Source organism: Apis mellifera, linkage group LG15, assembly GCF_003254395.2.
Source record: "Apis mellifera strain DH4 linkage group LG15, Amel_HAv3.1, whole genome shotgun sequence".
Classification (NCBI taxonomy): Eukaryota; Metazoa; Arthropoda; class Insecta; order Hymenoptera; family Apidae; genus Apis; species Apis mellifera.
The window spans coordinates 6,877,078-6,903,953 of NC_037652.1; the positions used below are offsets into that span (position 1 = coordinate 6,877,078).

General features: G+C 32.2%; 7 protein-coding genes across 8 annotated transcripts; 3 read left to right on the forward strand and 4 right to left on the reverse strand.

The window, feature by feature from the left end:
• Positions 1-659: 659 nt before the first annotated feature.
• Positions 660-5,138, reverse strand: LOC412997 (DDB1- and CUL4-associated factor 10). The gene is made up of 5 exons (XM_396448.5): positions 4,420-5,138; positions 4,207-4,320; positions 3,752-4,121; positions 3,455-3,670; positions 660-3,369 (listed from the first exon to the last, which is right to left on the reverse strand). The coding sequence occupies exons 1-5, from the start codon at positions 4,617-4,619 to the stop codon at positions 2,239-2,241; spliced, it is 2,031 nt and encodes a 676-aa protein (XP_396448.1). The 5' UTR covers positions 4,620-5,138; the 3' UTR covers positions 660-2,238.
• Positions 5,139-5,351: 213 nt separating this feature from the next.
• Positions 5,352-7,346, reverse strand: LOC412996 (estrogen sulfotransferase). Its single transcript, XM_396447.6, has 7 exons — positions 7,131-7,346; positions 6,842-7,051; positions 6,675-6,771; positions 6,428-6,584; positions 6,207-6,327; positions 6,024-6,118; positions 5,352-5,955 (listed from the first exon to the last, which is right to left on the reverse strand). Coding segments are annotated over exons 1-7 (993 nt in total). The 5' UTR covers positions 7,132-7,346; the 3' UTR covers positions 5,352-5,643.
• A 601-nt stretch (positions 7,347-7,947) lies between these two features.
• LOC410606 (protein Skeletor, isoforms B/C) lies at positions 7,948-21,582 on the reverse strand. Of its 2 annotated transcripts, XM_394084.7 has the most exons (15): positions 16,733-21,582; positions 16,495-16,666; positions 16,216-16,392; positions 10,719-10,908; positions 10,533-10,641; positions 10,212-10,450; positions 9,978-10,146; positions 9,794-9,905; positions 9,599-9,735; positions 9,377-9,512; positions 9,119-9,308; positions 8,951-9,051; positions 8,615-8,869; positions 8,428-8,535; positions 7,948-8,343 (listed from the first exon to the last, which is right to left on the reverse strand). In XM_394084.7, the coding sequence occupies exons 1-15, from the start codon at positions 21,035-21,037 to the stop codon at positions 8,156-8,158; spliced, it is 6,588 nt and encodes a 2,195-aa protein (XP_394084.6). In that variant the 5' UTR covers positions 21,038-21,582; the 3' UTR covers positions 7,948-8,155. The 2 variants fall into 2 exon arrangements, with proteins under 2 accessions (XP_394084.6, XP_016772041.2); XM_016916552.2 differs by lacking the exons at positions 16,216-16,392; positions 16,495-16,666; positions 16,733-21,582 and adding an exon at positions 11,269-11,538 and having other exon boundaries at positions 10,719-10,938.
• LOC726854 (serine/threonine-protein phosphatase 6 regulatory ankyrin repeat subunit B-like) lies at positions 11,792-13,025 on the forward strand. Its single transcript, XM_006563473.3, has 5 exons — positions 11,792-12,020; positions 12,085-12,160; positions 12,231-12,470; positions 12,530-12,657; positions 12,725-13,025. The coding sequence occupies exons 1-5, from the start codon at positions 11,987-11,989 to the stop codon at positions 12,979-12,981; spliced, it is 735 nt and encodes a 244-aa protein (XP_006563536.2). The 5' UTR covers positions 11,792-11,986; the 3' UTR covers positions 12,982-13,025.
• Positions 13,016-14,742, reverse strand: LOC726863 (sulfotransferase 4A1). The gene is made up of 5 exons (XM_026445320.1): positions 14,226-14,742; positions 14,019-14,115; positions 13,647-13,948; positions 13,475-13,569; positions 13,016-13,405 (listed from the first exon to the last, which is right to left on the reverse strand). Exons 1-5 carry the CDS (start codon positions 14,410-14,412, stop codon positions 13,112-13,114), a joined length of 975 nt encoding a protein of 324 aa, XP_026301105.1. The 5' UTR covers positions 14,413-14,742; the 3' UTR covers positions 13,016-13,111.
• Positions 21,583-21,692: 110 nt separating the features above from the next.
• On the forward strand, positions 21,693-26,758 carry LOC552839 (TATA box-binding protein-associated factor RNA polymerase I subunit B). The gene is made up of 10 exons (XM_006563471.3): positions 21,693-21,779; positions 21,840-21,930; positions 22,052-22,256; positions 22,328-22,469; positions 22,560-22,696; positions 22,771-22,986; positions 23,068-23,297; positions 23,437-23,629; positions 25,062-25,502; positions 25,587-26,758. The coding sequence occupies exons 1-10, from the start codon at positions 21,693-21,695 to the stop codon at positions 26,719-26,721; spliced, it is 2,877 nt and encodes a 958-aa protein (XP_006563534.2). The 3' UTR covers positions 26,722-26,758.
• Positions 23,640-25,050, forward strand: LOC102655798 (isoaspartyl peptidase/L-asparaginase). Its single transcript, XM_006563470.3, has 3 exons — positions 23,640-24,020; positions 24,109-24,402; positions 24,503-25,050. The coding sequence occupies exons 1-3, from the start codon at positions 23,744-23,746 to the stop codon at positions 25,015-25,017; spliced, it is 1,086 nt and encodes a 361-aa protein (XP_006563533.1). The 5' UTR covers positions 23,640-23,743; the 3' UTR covers positions 25,018-25,050.
• Positions 26,759-26,876: the final 118 nt, after the last annotated feature.

The window sequence follows — 26,876 nt, forward strand, 5'->3', positions numbered from 1 at the left end:
CTATCGATCTCCGTACGCTTGTAAGGATTAACCACGGAAAACTTGATTGAGATAGGCGGCAGACATTAAGCAATATTTTATTGTATAGAAAAAAGAAAACAAACAAATCTTACAAAACAATCAGCACACTAACTACTGTACACGACCGTATAGGTATAATATAAAGAGCGTACAGGCGACTATCAGTCGATTGCTAATTACATCGGAAACAATTGTCGGCTGGAACGCGGTAAGCAAAGATACAGTTTTTCCTTCTTCTTCTTCCTTTTCTTCTTCTTCCTCTTCTTCTTCTTTCTCTTCGCGAACATTCGCATGTTTTCTCCGGTGAAATAGGAAATTGCCAAACGAATTTTCACTCGCAGTCGACGTACCATTAAAAATACCCTTTTAAGTAACCATCGATGGCACACGACGCACATTGCCCCACATACTTACAAATTCACGGGCAAAAATTCGCGTCGGAAAATTGTTATTCTAATTACACTTTAATAATTGCACGATCAGTGTGAAATCAAGAACTGAATTATTCAAATTTTAACTTCTATTTTTTAATTTCAAATTAAAAAATTTTCCTATATATATATATACCAGTTTACCAATATTGCCACGAGTACGATCAACGGAAATAATCGTTTCTTCGGAATTGACCTTTTTTTTTCCCTTTTTCCTTTCTTTTTTCCTTTTTTTTTTTTCTTTTTCAATGCACAGACTGCTTGTTCCAAGCATAAACTTGATTCACTCTTGTCTTAAAAAGTTATATATGCGGCGCATACGAGCCTGAACATTTTATCAGTTATTACATTTATATATTATCATTACATATCTAAGTTGACAATGTATTTACATATGTTACACGATTTCTTCCCTACTTAACGATATATTAACGAGTGTAAAACGGAACTTTGAGTACGATAAAAGCGTTACTCGTGTCCTAGCAATTCTAACGATCCTTCCGAGGATATACGCTCGTGATCGAAGAGACTTGACTCGATTAAATATACGAATATCGATCGTATATGTTCGTGCCTTGGATTGAGCCTATGAGCAACGTCGTTTCTTTAGTTTACTCGAGTTGGAAATTCATATAATACTTTTCTATTTTAGGATTAAAGGATCACGCGAATGGCGTGCATCTCGCTTCGATAATGATGGTGGAGGGGAGCGAGAAGACCTCGCTCCTCTGCGATCCATAACGCGAGTTTTCAATACGCTTGAACAATCGGCTCATGATTACTTAAAATTTCGAGTACTTATTACTAGTCACGCAGCTACGAAATTTAATACTAACAAATAACGCCAATGATACGTATTCTCAGCGAGGTTGATTTTTCTTGCATAATTTCATTCCATTAGGTATTATACTCCTTTTTCTTTTGTTCCTTTGTTCCTAGCTGATGAATTACATTGCAAACAATATATTGCAGAGAAGTATAGAGATCTTCTAAGAATTTTCGCAGAATCTGATAACGTGATTTTGAAACAAAGCAGTACAGATACGAAATGTGTAATCAGTCGAAATAAAATGTGTCATGATCCCAATTTAATTAAATGGCAATGCCGTTATTTCTACGTATGAACGTACGTATGCGCTACATTTCAGTTGGCGGAATGTTTTCTGTACTCTCTTGCTTCTACTTCACTCTCTCTATATATGGGTAGATAGAAAACGTCGTACTCTGCCGTAAAAGTATTGAAATGTTTTGCATTGGAAAAAATACCTCTATCGTTAGTAAAAATACTATATTCTCCATAATCAGTTTTTCTAAATATACAAGATGAAATAATTCATTCTATATCGAACGGTACTTAAAATAGCGTCATGATTGTTTCCGTTTTTTAAATCACTAATGAAAGATAATTACATATAAAATAACTCACGTTTTAACACGCAAATCGTGTTCTGAATAAAAAAAAATCGAGACGTGGTATACATGATATTCGACATAGATAACTAGCTTAATACAAAACATCGGATTCGTGACGAATCATATCTATAAAACAAGACAAGCTAAAAAATAATATTTATCAAAAGGTATATATATATATACTTAGAAAAAGAAAAAAAAGGTTTTAAAGATGTGATCTATTGATTTCGTTAAAAAAAAAAAAAAAAAAAAAAAAAAAACACAAAAGGTGAAAACAAAAGGAGAAAAATTGGCAAGTAAACGTGTCAAGAAGTAGTTCCCTTGCAAGCAAATTTCTTTTTACTTTACAAATTGGAAAGTAATGATCAATTTACTAAACCACGGGTTGATGCCAAACAATTTTTCCACTGAGACAACCAGACACGAGCAAACAATGCCTTGGGGAAAATTTTGTACTGACCACGATGCCAGAATGACTAACGTTCGTCACTAATTCGTGCAATTGTACAGACTCGTTGTAGGGGGGAACGCAATTAGATAATTCCGAACAATCCTTAGAAAATGCCAATAATCGTATCCCGTAACCGAACGGTGAACATATTAATCGGCCATCGGCGGAGAAACATAATTCTTTGATATAACCGGAACCCACGTTAGGTTCCTCTATATAGTGCGTTAATCTAGGTGTATTTTGATGAATCATACGATTTCTCGGGATGGCGTACATCGTTTGTTGGCCTTGTCTATTCCGATTTTGAACTCTAATTCTGTCGCCAATTATAACTACCGTGTTGTTACTCGATCTAGAAAGCCAATCCCTCTCCCTTCTAAGCCTAGCTTCCCTGATCGCTACGTGCGCTTCCCACACGTCTGTTGTACTTACGTGTAACTCTATGTTGCCAGTAGAAAAATTGTCGATCATATTGCGTGGTCTTAAGTAATTAAGATGAGAATTTGGCCTTGGTGGCCTGTAATCCTGTCCCGAATCCCTTTCCTGATCCCCACCGGATCCCTCCTCCAATATGCTCTCATCAGCCGCGTAAAGATCGGCTGCATATATGTATCTATCCGCTTGCCTATCGTCCCTATCCGCGCTCACTCGAGAATCGGACGAGCTTGAACTAGTCGAACTAACTTCGATCGCCCCGAAATTCGTCCTCGTCGCATTTCTATCTAAACGCGAGTTTCTCGATTGCGAGCGTGACGCCCTACGTGACGCCACTTGCCAGTTTCTCGAGGTTCTCACTGACTGCGCGTTATCCGACAATCCGGCGGCGTTCGATCTTGTTGAATCTGAAGTTGTGTGAATTACTCTAACGCGATTATTTGGACTTTCTATTAAAAAGGAAGAAGTTATACCCGAACGAGAAGGCTGAGGTTGTTGAAAATCCTCGAACTCCTCTACGGGTACTTCGTTGAACTGAGGAGTCGTTTCCTCTCCTTCTTTCGCCTGCTCCGCTATACTGGATACATCACGCTCTTGTATATCGTGAATACAGGTCCACTGAAACGAAGAAGAATATAATATAAACGTGATAATAAAAAAATAATAACATAAAAATGAGGTAAATCATACGTAATTGACTTACCTCGGATTTTTCACCGTTACTAACGTTCCTAGATAAAGCACACCATCCCTGTGGATGCACCTGCAAACTCGATATTATCTCGGCATCATCGCCAACAGGGAAATCGGTTAAAAATTCTACTCGATTATGAGTACGAGAATGAGAAAATAGATGGGTGAAACTTGCCACGTTTGGTATCGTAGTTTGAGACGATTGCATTAACCGGTACATATTTGGCTGAAATAAAAATCAATTGTCAATTTTATAAAGAATGAAAGATACAAATGACGAACGTTATTAAAAAAAAGTAAAACGTACTCTAAATCCTGCCAAGTCTTGACTTAAGGAGCTTAACTTAAGATTATGTATAATGATGAGGTATCCAGAAGTAGTACTTATTAACATTTTACTGGCATCTGGACTAAGTCTAGTGCGCATCAATCCATTTGTATGGAACACACGTGTATAAAGAATACTATTCTCTGTAAAACTATTTATGTCCCAAGTGTATATGCTACCATCAAAACCACTGGTCAATAATAAACTATCTTTGGGACTGTACTCTATATTTTTCACCCAATTTGAATGACCTTGAAGCGTCCTTATTCTTTGCTTTAAGTTTCTAGCATCCCAAAGAGCTACTGTACTGTCATCTGAACATGTTGCAAACATACGTTGATCCAAGAATCTATTGTAAAAAAAAAAAAAAGTATTATTATCAGGTATGTATTATCTTATTATCAGTATTAATTTAAAAAGATAAAGATACATACCTAACACAATTAACACAATCATGATGAGCATTATCAATCGTATGGATTAAATTCCTTCTCAAGGGATCAAACATTAAAATACTTTTTTTTTCACATGCTGCCAATAGAAGAGAGCTAAGATAAGAAAAAATATGATGTCATATATTATTAAAAATATATGATAATTCCATCGAAATCCATAATGTATCCATTCCATAATGTATGCATATTTACCCATCCGGAGAATATTCAAGATTAAAAACTCCACCATGCGCAGCGGCTGCAGATAATGCATGATCCCAAGAAGTTACTGGTTTCATAGACGAATAAAGAGTTTTATGAAAACAGTCGGCATGTCCCAATGGGAACTTTATACCTAATTCGCGTTGCCTTAACCAGAGGCTATTTGCTTGTCTGGTTCTTATTTTAGGCATTTCAGCCAGGTTTATATTTCACCAACATTCAACTAAATATATTTAGCGACTCAAGAAAAAACGTAGTAAACAAAACTTAGAAATATTTAATTAAAATTATTTAATTCGAATTCCAACTTCACAAATTCAGTTTATATCTCTTTTTTATATTATACAGTGTAAATGATCAACGTTGGTATCCTCTCGAAATTGATCGATGAAAATTATTGATTCTCTCTCTGATAAAAGACACAGCATTAATGTCGTTTTCTCGAAATTTTTACGAGATCGTATAATACTGAAATAATGATAAGGTTAAGTGCGAGATGCCACTAGCGGGCAGTATTACACGTGACTCTTGACAGACGCCTTCACGTTTTTTTCAATTGACGATCTTTAACAAAGCCGAGAATGGAATAAGTAACTGATCAAAGTGTCACACTTATGTGCAATGTCAAACTTTAATAGAATTTAAAGAAATTTTTAAACACCTGACACAACATGGATCAACGCCATCTTTACTTTGACATACAACGTCGTACATTGAGAATCGACAAAAACTCGAGCGCGAGTCTCGAACAAGATTCTCATCGTGTGTGCGCTTTCAGATAAACTAAACGAATAAATACTTTGTTTCGTCGAAAATCCACCGTTCCTTTTCTCTTCTATTTCCACGTTATCATAGGAACTCACACAAGTATGAGTAACTGAAGTTGTTGTTCACTATTAGAAAACCAGTCTTACAACTATAAATATGGCATGGAATATTTTAATTAACATGTAAGTGATACTAATTTACTATATTAAATGTACATAGAAATGTACATCTTGTTTCTGTACATATTTGATCGATAATAATATACATACAATTTTTTGTGAGCATAACTAATGTACTTACATTAACACAAGAATAACGACGTAGTGAGTAAAAAAAAAGATCATTAAAAGATATAAGAAAAATATCATACATATATTGTTTTATTTTTTTTATTATTTTTTTTTTTTGTATCTCAACATAAAATATATATATTTTAATAGATAATTTTCATTCCTCGTTATATGAAATCAGTGTCTTATTAAATTCGAGATTACTATTACTTAAATGCTTTTCGGTCCATTCATCAAATCTTTGAGATAATTTCTCGGACATGTAATTTTTCCAATCGCCTATTTTGCCCTTTCTTATAAATTTCTCATTTTCGGGCAAATCTTTCAATGGTAAAATCTGTTCCAAATTTGTGGCGGGATTAGCAGCCATCTTTGAAAATTTTAAATGCTCGCTAAGACCAGCAATTTGTTCGTCTGTCACAGTTTTTCCCATAAAGTTTGCTGTCCTTCTAATAATTTCTCTTTGATTCTGAAATGGAAAATCGTTATTTATTTTTAAATGTTTTTTTTAAGTTATAAACAAATATTTTTATTTACCTTTTTCATTTCCTCATAAGTTAAAAATAATACATTTTCTTGGTCTTTCATTTCCCAAAATTGTAAAACGTGATTCCAAAATGGACTTATCGGTACTTAAATTAGGTTAAAAAATAGATTTTTAATAAGTATATATAAATATTTCGATCAATATGTAGACGCTATGTTGTATTGGTCACATACCACTGTCTTCTAAAAATAACTCAGCAAAATCCTCGAAGCTTCCCGTCATGCTATGAAATTTTTTACAATAATGATAAAAGCTAACACATGTATCTTTTGGATTCCTGGTAACATAAATAATCTGAAACATTCGTAATATCGATGTTATAATCACATTAGTTTTTTCAATATGCTTTTATTCTTTCATAATCAGTAACAGAATAAAAAGTTTAATCAAATACTTTTGGTTTTTTTGTATGAATTTGTTGCGGTAAAAATTCAAAAGGGAGATGAGACTTTATATATCTAGGTCGTGGCATTTTCATAACATTTTCAACAGAATCGCCCATCTTCGCAAATAAATCTACCCAATTCCCTGTGACCATCAACGCCGATGCTCTAAACCGATAAAAATTATTTATGTGAAAAATTTTATCGCGTGATTTATATTATTTTTTTTTATATTATATTATATACTAAATAACTTACTCGAGCAACGGATTACGTATAATTGTTAAAATTTCGGCATTTTTATAATCAAAGTTATTTCCGATACACCATACCATTTCTTGCGCCCAATGACTACCTATTCATAAAGAAAAAAAAATATTTTAATTTAAAAATAAGTAAAATAAATAACTTGATTAATCTTTTACCAGTTCGTGGATATGAGACCATCCACACATCATCCTCATAAACTTCCATATCTCTGATTTTCATTCCATAGAAAACGAATTGAGGCGGTAATAAACAATGCGTTGCATTCTTTTCTACTTTTAAAAAACTAGGTCTCACCCCAAACATTTTATCCAATTTTTCCCCTATATCACTCTCGATAGTAGTAAAGGTAAAAGGTTTTTTATCCACTGCAATAATAAAAACGATATATTTTATTCAACAACACAATCATAAAATCATTTATTAAAATTTATATAAACAACTTACTTGTAAAAATATTTCGTTAAAAGAATTCATACACTGTCACAAAGGTGCACGTACACTGCTACGAGATACCAATGCTCCCACGGTTTGAAACGTAATGAGAATGTTCATAAGTTTGTTGGATTCTTTTCAAGTCCAGTTTTTTCTTTACCTACAACAACTTTCGATTCTCTGATATTTTCTCCTTCCGTTTGTGATTGATGCAATATTTTTATCGAACAGGAAATATTTATTGTAAAGAAATCGATAAGAAATAAATTATTTTATCTTTGAATATTAATTTGAGAAATTTATAGAAAAAGTATTAAATTTTATTTATGTCTATCGTTTTATTTTGAATATCTTTTATATTTTAAAGAAGAAAATTAATGAATTTCGTTTAAATTATTTTTGGATCTCTACAAAATATACATATATACATTATTAATAGTAATAGCAATAAATGATATAAAATTTGGTGATGTAAAAAATAATTTCAACTTTCTCGAAGATTTCACTTTGAGAGAAAGTTGACATGCTCTAACTATATGTGTTACACGATATAGATCTCGAAAAATAATCCTCAATTTGAATATTTTATAGAAGTTGTTCTATTTAATTTAAGAAGATTGTTTGATTTCATTTGACTTTAATCTTTCAAACATTATGAAATTAAGGTCAAAGTCAAGATCAATTTAACGACATGTAGTCTTCATATAGTCACATGATCTTCATGTGATGATCTTGGGTATGAAAAATTTAAAATATTTGAGAATTTTATAAAATGTTTTCAAGGATGCAAGAAATACTTTATTAGATATTAAAATAATAATACATAAAATGTAAATGTAATTTATAAATGTTATTTATTAATAAATAATTACAATATAATTGCACATATTTAAATACATTGATCATTCATTTTTAACTTTGTAATATAAAAACTAACGTTCCATCTAATGTATCATAATAAAATCCATTTTTCTTCTATAAAATCAGTCATTTTATTAAAAAGAATATATATTATCCTGAATAACTTATAACTATTTTTATAAAAAGTGTAAAAACACAGCCGTTATTCCTAGGATTAGCGACAATTGTCGAACAACAGCGTTACTTGACGAATAACTATCCACTATATGTATTTTCCAGCCCATGTTCGCATGAGTAAATGAATTGTAATAAACAATGTCTGGCCACGTGGAATTTGGCGTAATTTCTAAATTTCCACCTTCTCCTGTAAAAAAATTATATCAATTGAAGGAAAAAGAATTTTTTTTTAAAGAAAACAAGAAGAAAGAAGTATTATACACCATTGTACCTGGCTCACACGTATTTATTAATGTTCTATTGAATTGTTTGAATGTTACAAAATCATCATCTCGTCTTCTATCTCGCCCATTGTGTTTGCTCAAACAAAGTGGGCCAACTAGAAACAATAAATTAATTTTGTAATTGTAATCTTTTTTCTTATACATCTAATAATAAATTCCATATATTTCATAAACCTGCGGTTGGCCTCGGCTGTCCTCTTCTTGTAAATTCAACTCCAGCCAAAACTCTAATATTACTTTGTGCCGCATCGCTGAGCTTATCGTATCCACCGTGCAGTTCATCAGTTATAATCAACGGGTGATATAAATTCGAGCTGTGAGGATTGTTACCACCGAAAACACGAAAATTGTAAGTCAATCCACGACGTAGATATAATTCAGGTACCAATCGACCTTCGATGTACCATGCCAAACCTGTGGATGGTTGTCCTAAGAAACAGCTAAATTACTATGTTATTACTTAATATTAAATATTAAATAAATACCAATATTTATATCTTTTTATAAAACCTGTAATTCCTTGATAACCCTTTTTCCCTCCGGATGGACCGATCGTTGCTTTGAACGTTCGAATACTTCTGCCATATATTTTTACTTTTTCCCAAGGTACTCTAGAGAATAAGAAATTATTCAATTACATTAAAATAATTAATATAATTATAAATCACAAATATTTACACTAATTGCTCATTATTTTCCGTAAAATCCATGCACGCGTCCTCAGGTTCTTTACGGCCCAATTCTAATTTCAAATCATTTTTCAGATATAAATCGTGGAATGTCGGCTCCTTATTTTCATTCAATCTTCCTAAGGCCCATACCACGTAAACAGATCGATCAGTTGGATATTCTTTGTCTCCTGGATCAGCTGTAACACGGTGCATCTCATATAATTCCCTTTCAATCTCTTCCTTTTTATTTTAAATGGCAACTTACATGAATTAAGGGTACGTCTGTAATTTATAACAGTAATTCCATTTTCTTTAAATGCGGTGTGCAACTGGTTGTTATCCAAACCACCAAACAATTCGTCTCTACAGACTCCCTTGTATTGACCAAGAACTTTTCCACACTGTTTTCAAGACAGAAAATGAATTATTTTTTTAACAACGAATGCATAATTACGCAAACATAATTACATTCTTTGCATTTACATACTGGTGCTTTGGCAGTGATGTTATAATCTACCACATAGCCTCTAATACTGTCTAAATGAGCAACTGCAATATCAGCACCTTCCATTTGGCTAGATACTTCAGATCCAGATAGACCGAACGCCATATATTCATTCTCACCTGAGAATCGTTAAATTATTAATACGAGAAGATCGAAAATTTACCTAATCACGTTTACCTATGTCTCCTGCTAATTGGATAGTGATCTGTGGACCAAAAATTTCCCAGCTGACTTGAAATCGTTTGTGAAGTTGAACACAATTTGGCAAACTGTTTATGTGCTTGATCACCTATACTTTGATAAATGGATTATTGATACTTTTATTTTTTTAAATAATACAAGATTGAAAGAATGTACTTACTTTTACTAACGAAGGAGGCACGTTTAATTCCTTTGGAATTATTACAGAGCCAAAATTTGACGCAGTTTCCACGTCGAAAATGCTTAACCAATTGATATTGAAAATTGTCATATCTCCAGGCAATTGAATGATCACATCTTCACCCCTGTAAGCGTGCAATGAATCTAAGCTAAAAAAAAAAAAAAAATTAAGATCGAAATATGAATTCAGTGGAAAGTTTTGACTTATACTTACTAGCCGTATTCATCGGGAACTTTTGTTCCTCTTGTAGAAGGTTGTGGGCCATCTCCTACCCAGAAATACGTATCTTTTCCTTCTCCATCGTATTTAAAGTTTGGTATTTTGATAGTTTTTGAATCTATGATTTCAATTGGCTCTGAAGATACTCCATGCGAGTATTTCTTTAATTGAGAAATCGTCGCTGGTGCTGGTGCACGAAATTCATCGGGAAAAATCACATCGCCGAATACATTCTACATACAATAAAATATTTTCAAAATTCAATCAATCATATATTAAAATAAATATTAATATTTAAAATTATTTGAAATATACCTGACTTCCTAAGTCATATATTGCAAACCATTTTATATCTGCTATCGTTTTACCATCTGGTAAATTAAGAGTGAGATTTTTATTGAAATATTTATCGAGGACATTTGTTCTAAAATAAAAACACGTCTTTATAAAGATCTCGTTGCGTTTTTACGTTAATCTTTTTTAAATTTAAATCATACTGACTTGCCCCATTCATCAGGCACGATAAAACCGTGCGGACCAGCTCGCGTGGATGCACCAGCGAAGAAAAATGTATCGTCTCCGTTACCATCGTATTTAAAATTAATCAGCAGTAACGTATTCTCGTCGACGGCGTAAACCTCGCCGGAAACTTCATGATGATACGTATTTAGTTTTCCAATGCATTTGCCTTTATATTCGTCACCGTCTAATCGATCGTATTCTGTTGATTTCATTTCATCATGAGTCGCTTAAAAATTCTTTGTTTGAGATTTTCACAATTGCAAGAGGAAATGAGAGAAATGGAATCTCAGAATAATAATTATATTTCTATCTTTGTTTTCATATTTTAATGAGCATTACATATAACATATCAAATATTTGTCAATTAAACTTATCAAATATTCGATAAAAAAAAATAAAAGCTTTATTGTCAGAAACGTCGATACTTGATCGAGAAATGTCAATTGTTTATTTACATTTATTGTTTAGAATACTTTCAATCGATTATTTTTAATATTTTTTACGCAATTGAATAATTTGAAAGACATACCGGAACAGCCATAGACAGAACATATCACGTATGTCAAAATTATCACAAAGACATGTGCCTTTGTGTCTTTCGTCCATCTCTTTGTAACATCTGCCATCACTTCATCTTTCTTGAATTGTCATATACGTCTTGCACCTTGTTCCAGCACGATTTTATTACTGTTAAAATTTATGGAAAAAAGAATGGCTTGATCTCAAGTTAGATGACAAAGCCTTGAGAAAAGAGAGAAAGGCACGCAGTCACTGTAATATGGACGCTGTCCCGAGCAGCCGCCTTTTAGAAAGTAGACTTCTATACAGAGTATTCTATACAGTATACTATGGTCAGTATACTGTACTCCAGCTACCTTGACACGTGGTCTCGAAGAGAAAGTATGCGTGTTTTGGAGATACCTTGAATATGTTTCTATACCTACGAATGGTATATTAGATTCTGCTGGATTGTCAAAAGAGGTGTCACTGAACTTTCATGTGTGAATACTCATTAATATTGAATGCATGTCAAAGAATGATTGAAGATGAAAGAAAGGAAGGAAATAAATAAATAATGGATATAAATAATTGTATATATCGTACAATTGATTATTGAACAAATAAATGTTTGTAAAATATACACTGTGTATTTAAATGATGAACACAGGTGTATGATGTTTGATCGATTTCGAGAGTTGGCCCAAAGTATAACATAAATACGTGCATTCACAAACTGAAATACTGTAATGTCAAACACGAAATTTAATTACGAGAAAAATGGTAAGATAATCTCGAATATTGAAACATTTCTTAACTACTTATATTAACAACTTACGTTTCACAGATTCGATCGAGGAACAATTTATGTGGCTTCTTAGATTTGCCACTGTAAAAAAGATTAAAGATTTTCTAACTAAAATGTAAGCAAATGTATACAAACATATACATAACTTTCGATGATTTTAACGATAAATGTAATTATAATTGTAGACCAACGATAGATCTACATTATCCCACGCCAAATTTGACAACTCCTATAACGTCAGCCATTGATCGCGGTGATCCGCAAATTTTGTCGTTTTTATTAGAGAAAAACTCGACAAATTTAGATGGTACCGTTACTCAACCTTGGGGCAGAACTGCTCTTATGTACGCCTCTTTCGTTTCGAGAAATCCAGAAATCTTGCAGATTCTATTGAAGAAAGGTGCAGATCCTCAAAAAATGGATACGTAAGGCGCGATTGTTATTTAAACGTTATTAATTTTATTCAATCAATGTGCACTTATAGTAGAAGCTGGACTTGTCTTCAGTATGCAATCGTGGGAGAACGATCGAAGAACGTCACGTTTCTTTTAGATGCTGGCGTTTGTATAAATCAGAGAGATGCGCAGGGACGAACACCGCTTATGATCTCAGGTAAAAAAAAAAAATGCAGAACCTGATGGAATATTTATTAAGGATATTTTTTTTTTTTTTCGTCCAGTGTACCGTTCCAATTTGGATATTCTTTCGATTTTGCTGGATCGTGAAGCTGACGTCAATACGCGAGATGACATGGGATTTACCGCCCTTCAAATAGCAATTTTGTGCAGAAAAAGGGACGCAGCGATCATGTTGATCGAAAGAGGAAGCGATATGAGCGTCGTTACACCTTTGACCAAAGCCTCGATTGGCGAACTTTGTAGAACTTGTATGCCAAAAATTCTTCGATGTCTCGAACCAGAAACATCACAAGAGTAATTTCTATCGTCTCTAGATGTTAAAGTCGATAAAATCTTTTTTTTTCCATTTTATTAAATTTTATTACATCATGATAATTATTATATCAAGTTTCATCAAGGAAATGTCGGTGGAAATTTATTGTACAATGTCAAAAGAAAAGATTTTGCGTGGAAAATTTTTCTTTCGTCGTTTCATCGAATTCCTGGACCACGCTATCGGGCATCTCTTCTTTCCACTGATCAACTTTGCCACTTCGAATAAATTCACCATCGACATTGATCAATTTCATCCGTTTATTCAATATAATATGCTCCTCGTAATTCACCGCAGGATTCGATTTCATACTATCGAAACTCAAATGTTGCGCCAACGCTTCTACTTGATCATTGGTTAAACTTTTATCAAGAAATGCAGCTGTTTTTTTTATCACCTTAGGCAGATCCTACATTTGAGAAAAGAAACTTTTCATCATACCTTCTACGAATCCTTGAGAATGTTTAATATTACTTACAGATTTCATTTCTTCGTATTTCAAAAATAAAATATTTGGATTGGTCCTCCTCTTCCAGAAATCAAGTATGTGATCCCAGTATGGAGCGAAGCTCACTAAGAAGATGACAATAAGAAGATAATGATGAAATTAATATTAATAATTTCAACAAAACACATAGATATGTACATACGTTTATTTCCTAAAAAGAGGCGACAGAAGTCGTGAAAATCACCACGATACCCCTCCATTAATCTAGTGTGATAATAAAAAGAGACGCAAGTATCTTTTGGATTCCTGCTGACATAAATAATTTTCGCCTTTTTCTCGCCCGTTCGAAGTTGACGCGGAAGCAAGGGAAAAGGAAAATGAGTTTTGATGAATCTTGGAGAAGGTAAATTTTGTATATACGCCACGCTATCCAAGATTAACGGAGAGGGCTCGATTTCCGGATGACGTCGTATAATGGTGGTGTAATCAAAAAGTATGGAGTAGCTGATCAAATAGATAAATTCTTATTCCGAATATTCTCCCTTCCTGAAATAATTAAACTTTATCAACTTACTCTAAAAAAGGAAATCTTTCGGACAAGCGAACTTTTGCTCTTTCAAAATCCAGGTCATTCGCTATGCACCAGATCATTTCTTGTGTCCATGTTGTTCCTGATTGTGTAACATTTATAAAATGACTGTGATCATTTTAGAAAATGAAAAGTATAACATTTATATATATATTTTTTTTTCTCTTAATAGAATTGATAGAAAGATGATACCAGTTTTAGGAAAAGAACAAATCCAAACATCATCGTCTCTGATTTCGAAATTCTCGATTATTTGTGCGAAATCCTCATATTTTTTTGGCAAACAAACACCTTGTACGGTGGTATACTCTTTGCGAAATTCAGTAGTAAATTTGTCTTTCAAAATTTGGTCCAAATCATTTCCAATTTGGGGTGCCATCACTTAAAATACGTAAATATATGCATGTATCAAAAATTTAACAACTTATATATCTCATTTGCATCGATCTCTAAAGATAAAGAAGAAATTGACTATCTTGAAATCCGTGAATGTCCTTATATAGAGCAGCTGGTAATTAAGAAAAACGAACTAATATCGTTGAATGGTTTTTGTTTCAATGTTATTTTACTGAAACAAGGTTACTACCGGATCTTATACAACTTTTTCTTTCAACCGATTATTCTTCTCGAACATTCGTTTGTTCTTTGAAACAGAACGTAAATCATTTTTCAAATAAACTTGCCTTGACATACATTGATATTTGAAAGACTTGTATATTATTTTATACTCTAAGATTTTTGAAACGAAAAAACACAGGATCATTTTTTCCAATTATTATTTAATTCAACAAAATATCAATGGATTTGTTCATTAAAATGATCAATGATAAATTTTTGAGTATATATAGAAGATATGTTATATAATTTATCTTTTAATTATTCCATATGTGATGAAAAGAGTTCAATTTAGTTATATGCCAAACATTAATGTAAAAAAATTAATATCTTAATATAATGTTTAATATCTTCATATTTCAATTAATCAGATAAATTATATGAATATAAACTGATGTGAATGAAAGAAAATAAATCAATTTTCCAACTATATTTCATACTTTTAGAATTTAGTAACCAAGGATATTAAATGAATGATAAAAAAAAAATAGAATGTTAAAAGAGAAATCGTGTTGCAGATGTGAATAAAAAAAGATAATTATTAAGAACATTGAATAAACGAAGAAAAAAAAATGGAATGGAAAAGAGAAATCAGTCGGGTTGCATATGTTTGGATAAAAAATGAACAATCTTTTTTAAAGTCAAGTATGCATATCGCATATATGCATAAAATATAAGAATAATGATGAAACTAATGTTTCAAGGATTCACTTTATCTTTATTAACCAAATGAGTATAATCGTCGTACAAAATGGTAAAATATTAAAGGTAAAAATCCAAGAGATTATATTATCTAAGTCTTATGCATAGCAAAGAATTGTGTACTGTAATTCAGGTACTAATAACTACTTTCATCATCTTAAAGCATTTCAATTTCCCACGAACAAGCGATGTATTTCCAAATGAACGCTTTTTCGACGTAGCAGTTTTTTTTTTTTCGATACATTTTACTATTAAAATATAAAATCTCAATGTTGTGAAGTTCCCTATTGTTTCGCGTGATAATGAAAATTATTATTGCATCATCATGTCAGATTTAACATACGTGCACCGGTCGTTTACTTTTAATATGAAAATATCTTGGCAAGACAAAGATCCTTAAATTCAATATTAAATATCATAAATTCTAGGCACAAATATGTAGAACAACGCATTGAATATCTTAATTATGATGCGTGTCAAAGATTCTTGGATCTAATTACGTTATCATTCCGTGTTGTGTTACATGCAAACTTTCTTATACATTCATGCACATCTTAAAATCATTAATTTTAAAAAACACGTCTTCGATTAAAAAGTAACACAATGTTAGTAGTACGTATTATGCAGTATTGAAAGTAGAGAAAAGTAATACTCAAGAAGAAGATTCTGAAAACAAAAATATTTAATAATCCTTTCAGGTTGAAAGGTAAAGTGATTTGTACGTTCTTCTATTGTCTGTACAATTGTACAATCTGTACAATCTGCACAATCAGACCGCTAATTGACATTTAAACTATGCACACGCAAACATTTCTTTAACATTACAAGTTGGATATAACGCTAACACTTTGAGACAGATCTACTTGGCCCCTCAATACCTTCTGCTGTAATTTCTTACAAAAAATTTTGGCCATAAGTTTGTTACGTCGCGCCTCCTCTTGCTTTTCCCGTTGAAGCCGTTTATATCGCACTTCGTTCAAACGAAGATATCGTTTCCGCAATCTTTCCCTCATCTGTTCGTTGCTCATTTTCTTCTGTGGAACTGTATATAAAACGATAAAAATTAGGAATAAAAATTAGGAATAAAAATGAATTTGAAATGAGATAAACAATTGTATTAAAAGTGAAACAAGAAAATCTTTACCTGGTTTAGAAGAAGTTTTTGTCGATTTTATAATATTCGACGTACTAGCCATAGCCAACAATTGTATTCGTTTTTCTTTCCGCAATTGACGCAAATGAGATATTTCCGACATGTACTGCCGACGCGTTTCCGCATTATTTACAAAATCTGCTTTATTCTTAGACAAATAATCCTAAAATCAAGATATGATTGATCATATATAAATAAGTTTAACATTATTCGTTCCAAACTTACTTACTTGTAAAGTATTCTTTTGCGGAGAATTTTTCTTCGAGCTAACTTTTTTAATCATGTTGCAAACACAGCCATCTATTTTACTTTCGTAAATACTACGATTTGATAATGGCACTTTTGGCAACGCACCCAAATTATCATTCCTCTGGCCATTCTCTTTAACGAACGACAATTCATACGCGATCGATTTCGGATACGTTTGATAACAATTACATTTCTTGACGTAAGCTGCACCGCAGCGACGACAGTACTTACAATTTCTATCGGAATCACTCGTTTGATTCGCTTCGTCTACGTAATTTGGTTTGCCACCGGTGCAGGCTTTGCCGTGCGATATTTCCTCGCTAGTTCCTTTCCCCCTATTATTATTACAAGAACAATCTTTCTCGCATTTACATTTTACGTTGCTTTGTACTTTGCACTGAGCCGTTTCGTTGATTTGTCCATTATTCACCCAATAAGGCCACAATTGAACCGAACAATCTTCCACTTCTCCATGGAAGTGAACGCCGTTGTGTTGAACTCTTCCATTCGAATGGCAACTACAGAACACTTTCCCGTTTTGAACTTCCGGCTCGCGGTTATTTTCGCAGAAACAATCGTTGGAACAACCGCACAACTCGACATGACCATTTTGATTCAAGCTCGATGAGTATCCATTATTAATCTGATAATCTTTTGAACTATATTTCATTGGTGCCCGACCTTTTTTCGACTGTTCGTTATCGTATTCCGTACACACAGTAGTTGCACAGTTACATTCTTTCGCGTTTCCATCCTCTTTGTCGCGCGCGTGGAACATCTTCTTCTGGTATTCCTCGCATTTAGACACGTTGTTGCACTCCACCGCGATTACCGGCGAGCTACATTGGCATCCTTTCGACAATGTTTTCTTACTTTCGCATTTACAATCGCAAGTTTTCAACTTCAAAATGTTTATTTGATTCTTGGTCTCCTTTTGCTTCGATGAACTGGCCTGAACGCAATGATGAGATATTTCCACCGAGATGCTACTGTTCGTCTGATCGGATACCGTCTGCGAGCTAACTGGGCTCTCCTCCTGAAAGTTCTCGATATTTGTGTGCACCTTCTGAACGGTCAATCGTTCCTTTTGCTCCTGCGAGCACTGCGTGCAAGTAACTAGATTCTGGATGGCATGGTGCTTCACGCATTGGCTTATTTGCTCGGCGCATTTGTGATTATTTTGAAACTGCATCGAACTGTGCGCTGGACACTTGACGTAATGTACAATTTCCGACTGTATCAAAGCAGGGATTGTAGACGTTTCTTGAGGTATGGTTTGCACACCGATACTGACCAATTTAATCGAGAAATTATGCAGGTTCGAGACGGACACGATCTCGCCACCAGTCTTCGACAATGCCCCGGTAATATTTGTTGCCGTTTGAGCGCAACTGTTCCGCTTTTTGATATGTTGAATAATACTGGTAGATGTGCTGGAATGATGACACGCTAAATTACAATGAGAAGACCATGGATCTTCCAACGAGTTAACTCGCGTATCCGAACAATTGCAATAATCGTTTTTGGACAACTCGTGAGACGACGTTTCCATCGGTTTTCTTTTGAAATTTCCCGATCTCGATTTCTTCGGGGACGTTCTCAATCTCTCTGGTCTTCGCGACTCTTCCAATAATTTCTTTAGATTGCACAAGTGGCTGATCTCGTTCGTGATCCATATCAATTGATTCCTTTTCTCCATTTCGGCGTAACTAACCAGCTTCGAATCAGCGGAATCGGAATTGCCGTGCTTCTTCATCTCGAATTGCCTTTCGGAAAACGTAGTGAGCAGCCTCCAATCGTCCTGTTCCCCCGTGTTGCTCGAACGAATAACGTTCCTCCTGTTGTTAACGACCGCGTCCAACAACATTCGATTGTGATCAATTGTATTGTTCGTCGTAGCTGTTGTCATCGTCGTCGTTCTAGTTGTCGTCATCTTCGAGTCTCTTTGCATTTTACAATCTTTCGTGCAAAATATATCCTGCATTTTGTTCCCTTTACGACCTCTTTGCGGGAAGAAGCATTCGGAACTTTCGCTTTTGTCGGTCATGGTGTTGCTGCTTCGATGGCAATCGTCCGATCTAAGACCCATCCTTGCTTTACGTCCATCCGTTTCCGTTCTGTCCGTATTTTTGTCCACTTTATCACTACTACTCTCCGATGTGACGTTCTTCCCCATACCTTTCCCGCTCCTAGTAGATTTCCTCTGCGCCAACTCCTTCTGCAAATTCCAGTCGGCCGAGGAATCGCTTGTATTATGATTCTTCGTTATCGCCTGAAGTATCTCCCTACCGTAAACTTTGCTCCTGGCATCGTCTGGATTCCACGGCACGTTATCCTCTAAATTATGCTCAATTTTATCATCCGTGTATTTGGCGGTGATTAATCTCTTAACTACGTGATGTATCAGTCTTTTCTTAATTTCCTTGTCGCATTTATTCGCATCGACCAGACTCTTCAAAATATTCACGCTCCGTTCCAGATCCTTCACCAAGCTGTCCGAGTCGCCCCATAATTTCTCGTTAATGCTGGAACTGGTGTTAGGCAGGGTCGAATGAGATCTCCCCGTCTCTGAAGATGAAATATGGCTACCGCTTCCGTTAGGGACGTTCTCGTATACATGACCGGGAAAATACTCGAAGCTGTTCGCCCTACCTGTTACATCTTCCGTATCAGGCTGTGGCGTTTGCCTGGCCGATTCGTTCTGCGATTGTCCCGAATAATTTTGTTGCTGCAGTTTTATCCCCTTCCTTTCCCCGCTCGCTTCGGCATTTTGCGCTTCATTGGCTTTCTGGTTCCTTGAATTTTGAACTTTGTACGTATCCTTTGGATTCTTCAACATCAATGTCGAACCCTTTCGCAAACTAGTTCCTCTCTTTGGTAACGGTGGCTTCTCTTCCTCGAGAACCGAAACTTGGACGCCAACGGATTCTTGAGTGTAAGCGTATAAAGTCGTCTGTATAACTTTATCACATGTGGAAGGTTTATTTACAATAGTAGCAATCGAGGATGAAGAATTAAAAATTAATGGCAACGCAGATTTGCCCTTATCCCTACCGTACAAATTCAACTCGCTTTGACTTCTTTTCAATGGTAATTTAGAGGGTGGTATGAATAACGTGTTCATCGATGTGCTCTTTTTCAAAGGTGAGCTCGGAGGGCATATGTTTTCTTTGTTCGTATTCTGTTTGCTCGATACTTTCCTTACCTCGGTCGCGAATTTTGCAAAAGGTATCTTAGATGCAAAAGTCGATTTTGGAGTGTCATAGTTGTACTCTCTTTTCGAATACTGCATTAAAATATTTTGGTGTTTGAGATCCTTAGAAAAAAACCTTTCGTTAGATTTTATTCCATTTCCTGATATTATACCCGGCAAATGATTCTTCACAATAGGTGTAATTTCAATTTCGCTTTCCGATCCTGAAGCATTTCCCAACAATGGAGTAGAATTGGCATCGGGAATCATAGAATTGGTCGAATTTTTTTGAACTCCTGCAAGTTTCCCAGAGATTCCTGATTCCGTGGTACCTTCAGGATCCAATCTTAAAGCAGCGGAGCAACCTTTAGCCAAAGCCATTCGTTCTATTGTACTTAATTTTTTGTCATTTTGTTTACTGTTGGGTATTGTATTAAAATAACCAACGTCCGCTCCACTATCCCATTCGAGCGGCTTATGAGAAGCAATACTAGAAGTTGGAGAAGATATTTTCCTTTCTATAGCTTCTGTTAATATCTCCTGATTTTCATTTTTCTCTTCTAAGATTGTTTCTGGTGTATTATGTTTTAAATCAGGTGATGGAGATTTAAGATTAGACAATGGAGTTTGGACATATCTGGACGATGATTCTGTATTCGAAGATTGACCGATAAGAGGTGGTCTCGCCCATCTTCTTCTTTCTCTAGGCACATAAGATTTTAAATTATATTCCTCTCCTATACAATCCTGTCTATTAACCTCTAATTTTGGATTTACTTCGTATATGCTATAATAACATTTAATCGCTTCTGGTGACGTACTAGTTGAAGGCAGTGAAAAATATTGATCCAAATTTGCATTTTGAGAATACTTGTGATAATATTCCATCACCTGAGAAGAAAGACTTTTGTTTGTTGTCCCTGACTTGAGTTTTGATTGTGATGTCACAACCTGCAGAGAATGCCATGGTGTTGAACTTGTAGTACAGGTTGGACGTTCAAGTTTATGTATTTCCCTTAAATGCCGAAGATCTTCTGAAGTTTCATATTCTCGCAGATGATCATCACAGTTCGATGCAGAGTCATACTCCATAATCACGAACTATATGTGCTTTGTCATCTTTTATTCTTTTAATACACTGTCATATTTTAACTATAAGCTTTTGCAAAGAACGTTGTTTATAAACATTAAAAAAATTAATCATGTTTTTTTAATCAAATCAACATAACTCTTTGAAGTTTATGATGCTACACAGAGGTTAAGACGCTACTATAAACGAATCAATTGTGAGATCGATCTATAGTTTTGTTGACGTAAAAAATTTTCTAGCACACAATTCAAGAACTATTGTATCAAAAAAGATTATTATAATATTGATCAAACTATATTTTATGCACTTCACGTTTCAATAATAACAAATTTTTGCAATAAACACTTCGATTATTGTTTACATTTCCCTGAAAATTCAATCGTAAAGTAGTGGTTATATTCTGTATTATGCTCCCACTAGGGAATATACTTTACTCGTATAACCAATGTATCATTCGTCCAGTCTACACCAATTACGATTCATGTTAAATGCGGATACGTAAGAAATTTAGAAACCGCGAGAAGAAATTTTAAATCTCCAACGTGCTCAGTATTATAACCTATAATATATTAAGTATTATAATCTATAATATTTAATTGTAGCATAAATGCAACAATATAAATAAAAAAAAAATTTCTATTAAAAACATACGGAAAGATGCAAAAGTGTAAAATTTGTGACAGTACAGATTTTTACAAAGAAGCTGGCTACTTTTTCTGTCAAATATGTCAAACGCAAAACGAGGTATTGCAATTTTTTTTCTTTTCAAAGACAATTTATCAAGTAATTCGATTATTTTTATAGGATATTAGAGAAGAGATTCTTGAATTACACATAGATAATTCAACTAGATTACGAAAGACAAAAATAAGACAATTAAAATCAAATAAATCAGGTTTGTTTTAATTTATATATTAATTATTTATTATATTAAATATATTATTAAATTAAATTATTCTAATGTTCAAATATTATTTAACATTTCTAAATATTTATTTGATTTTTCATTCTATTAGGTGAGGAACTTGGATGGACATCATGGGAACTATATAATTTTGTTTTAATTGGATTAACAAATGAATTAATAGAACTTGGAATTCCATCCGAAATAAAATTAACAATATTACAATTATGGGCAACATATTTAGGCAAGATTGAGGTAGCATTTATATCAACTAAGAAAAAATGTTTGCCAAAATTAGCTAGAAGATATAAAAGGAGGTATGTTAGAAATAAAATTAAAATTAAATTTATATATATATTTAGAAATAAATTAATGTATGATGTATTAGGGATGCTGAAATTATTTATGGCAAAGTACAATCCCAAAAGAAATACAGAAAACGCAAAAGAACTGGGAGTAGTACAAATACTTCTGTAATATCAAGTGGTCAAAGTGAGACTAGTTCTATGAGAGAATTACAAAAAAATAAAGTAATTTTTATAATATTTATTAAAGTAAAATTAATTTTATTTTATATTTCTTCTAAACTATATTTAGAGGCTTTTTTTATATTTATTTAGAGGCTTTTAGCAACAGCTGAATACGATAGATATCTCCAGTCTCAAAATAGTTCTTTAGGTGATGGTGTTAGTTCATTTAGTCAAAGTATATATAGTTTTCAATCTAGTTCTGTCAAATCTTCAGATAATGATGGAAAGTAAGTCTTTAATTCTTTTATACAATAAAATTTAATCTATTGAATATGATTTTTATACTTTTTAATTTATCTAGAGTACAATTTAGTTCTCATGCCAAAAAAGAAGCAAGAAAAATTAAAAAATTATCTAAAAATATACCTAGGTCTGAAAGAATTAAATATAGGGCCAAGCATATAAGTAATCAGTATAAAATGGGACCTCATATAATAACACCTATGCGATTATGGGCAATTATATATTTAGCTTTGAGAATTCATGATCAACCTATACAATTAGGAGATATGTTAAGGTGTGTATAATAAATATATATTCTTTTATGATGTTTTTTAAACTTTACAATTTTTTTAATTAAAATATTTTTTCTTGGTAGATATGGGAAAGAAGGACATTTATCTTATTATAAATTGGATCATTTGTTGCCACCAGAAGTAAATTTAACAGCTAATGAAAGAAACTTCTTAAGACAAAATGTTGAAATTACACATAAAGGAATGAGACGAATTATTGCGAGTATGGCAAAATTTCTTGGTGTATGGGATATAATTTGCCCAGATTTTTTATCTTTAATTAAGAGATATTGTCAAGAATTAGGATTACCAAGTATGAATATTTTATTCAATTATAATATGTATAATATATATATAATTTTGATATTTATTTTTATATTTTTGATTTCTTTGCATTATCAGTTTGTTTATATTTTCTTAATATTAATTTAATGTTATATATATAATTTTAGGGGGCATCCAATTATATACAGAAAGATTAATAGCTTTATCACCTCCTAAAATGATATTTAATATAAAAAAATCATATGTTCCAAATTATGAAGGTCGTGCAATTGCATTTATTATAGTAGTATTGAAAACTTTGCTTGGTTTAGATGGTATAACTGAATATTATATCAGTCGAATTGCAGAAAAAATCAATAGGTATGTTGAAAAAATGAATATCTATTATGTATTTTGTTTTATGTTTTGAATCTCAAAATCTGAAGATGTATGGTATTATTAATATAAGAAATAAGTAGTTTATTTGAAGTAAAAATGGAATTCAGAAAAGGTACATTTTGTTATAAAATTAAGGATAAATGTATATGTGATAAAAATACTATTCCATGTATAATCGTACATGGCGGTGCGGGAAATTTTAGTGATTCTATAGCTATAGAAAAAATGACAGCTTGTAAAAAAGCTGCCATTAATGGTTATAAAAAATTAATAAATGGTGATACTTCTGTAAATGCTGTAGAAGCTGCATTATGGTGGTTAGAATGTGACGAATTTTTTAATTCTGGTTATGGATCTGTGTTAAATGAATTAGGTATTTTATATATCCTGTATAATAATAAAGGTCAATTAAGTCAATTTTTATTATATTATCATATTATATATAAATTTTCTTAATATAGGAAAAGTTGAAATGGATGCAAGTATAATGGATGGTTATAAATTCAAATGTGGATCAGTAGCAGCAGTTTCAGATATAGAACATCCTATAACACTTGCAAAATATGTTTTGAATAATTTTCCAAATTCTATTTTTGTGGGCGAGGGAGCTAAAAATTTAGCTAAATATGCAAATTTAAGTTTCTTATCAGAGGGAAATATGGTATCACCTGCTGCACGTGCAGCTTTTTATTCAGAAGAAGAAGGAAAATTAGACGCTGATATTGAGAAAATTTTAATGGATATCGATATAAAGAGTAAATATTTTTAAAACAACGTTGGAAAAATTAATTTTTATGCATTCATTATTATTATAGATATTACTATTTATAGATATTATTTATAAAATATTTATAGATAATACTGGAACTGTTGGTTGTGTAGCATATGATGGATATAGCGTAGCTGCTGGAACTACAACAGGTGGTTTAAATAAAAAATTGGTAGGAAGAGTAGGAGATTCTCCTTTATTGGGTTGTGGTACTTATGCTATTAGAAATATAGGTTGTTCCTTAACAGGACATGGAGAATCTATAACAAAATTAGGATTAGCTCGTGCAATCGTAGAAGATATTGAACAAAATTTTTCACACATGGAAGCTCTTTATAAAAATCTTTCTCACATGTTAGAAAAATATAAAAAAGTTGGTGGTGGAATTGTGCTTCAATCAAATGGTCATTGGGCAACATACTTTACCTCTGATAAAATGCCATATGCTGTAATTGATAATGATTTAATTACATATGGAGTAAAATTATATGAAGAAAGGAGAGAATTGTACAAAATCGAAAAAGATTGCAAATGCGAATGCGAATGTCCTGCTTTAATTGTATTTTTTTTAATGCGATTATTTATTCTATACTATAGATAAATTATATTAATCTTCATTTTATTAATATTAAAATTTTTTTTCAGCATAGCTATTGAACGTGGTTTATTGAATGAAAAACTTTTTAATTTTCAAGAATGGCAAAGATATATTGAATGTAGAAAAACAATTTTATCTCGTGTACATTATCCAACTAAAATGAAATATTATCCCGACTTAGATGGAATCGACGATTTATATTTAAAATTCTTAGAATTTATAACTTCTAAATCAAATAAAAATGAAGTAAATATAAAAAATACCAAACATTTTTTACCAGAAGAACTTATTAATGGCATGAGAAAACATATAACTAGCTTAAATATTAACGATTTATTACCAAAGACAGTAGATATATTTCCACCATCTCTAACTCCGCTTTATTCATATTTGCAATGTTTATTAGATGATCCACTCAATGATATTCCTAATATATTGCAAAAAGATTTTTTTCTTACAAAAGTTGGATACATGACAAAATCTGAATCGTAAGTAATTAATAATAATTAATTAGAAACATCCTGATATTAATCACATTTAATTGAAATAAATTAATTTTTTTTTTTTTTTAGCTTAATAGAATTAGCAATGAAATGTGACATAGAATTAGAAATAATTGATTCAAATATACATTTTGTTGAAAAAAATGTACCTCAATTTGAACAACCTAGAATGCCAAGTATAGAAGAACTGAAACAGCTCGTCGATGTACAAGATGACTTAAAAGACCAACATGAATTCGGAAGCGAAAATGTGAATGAATATTTACATGCTAAAATACCATGTACCATGAAATTCGATGCCATTAAAAAACAGTATTATGACAATGTAATCAAAGATTTAGAAAGCGTACATATAGGGAATAATTTTACATTTACCGAAATTCTTCCGAATGGGAAACTAGCAATTCCTACTGATAGTGATACTGAAGACGAAAAAGAAATTTCTAATTATACTAATAATATAGATTCAGAAACTATGTTTTTAGAAAAAAAAATGTATGACAAGTACAATTTACAATTATCACAAACAGAAAAAGAGTCTATTTTTAAATCGAATACAATGAAGAAAGTACGATCTAAAATTCAACTTGAACGAAACGCTAAAGGTCAATTTATCAAAAGAAATGCTTTATCCATAAATATTGAAAAAAATGATGATGATTTTCTTTCAGATACAGAGAATATAAATTTTCACAATAGTATACAAACAAACGTAGCAAATGAAATATATTCCAATGTTAAAAATAGCGAAGAGGAATTATTTTTGCCTGAATGTATTAGCATTAATGATATCAATATTGATAATATAGATTTAAAAAGTGATACTTTTAATATAAATGATTATTTGAATCTAAGTGATATTACATTTTTTAACGATATTGACAAGAAAGAAAGTATAGCGCATAAGAAATATCAATTTTTTAGACCATTTAAAGACTATTGGATGTATCATTGTATTTTTAGTCGTGTAAAATCTAAAAATTTTACCATATTTGAAAAAGTTTTACCACGAACTTTTCGTTGGTTGTTAAATGAATGTGCACTTATTGTGGAAATGTCTACGGAAGATTTATATGAAGAAATATGTTTAATAGAAAGTTATCATTCATATGTTTTAAAATCTTGTACATTCAAAAATAATAATTGTAACAATGTAGATACAATATCTAAAAGTCAATTGAATTTTATTTTAAATAAATGGTAAAAAAAAACGTGCCGAACAAAATTTTATATTGATTGTATTGAACGATATATCGATAATTTCGATTTAAAAATTAATTATTTAAATTAAATATTTATCCTTTTTTGTCCGTAAATTATATAATTTTCAAAATTTAAATTATGATTATTAGACGATTT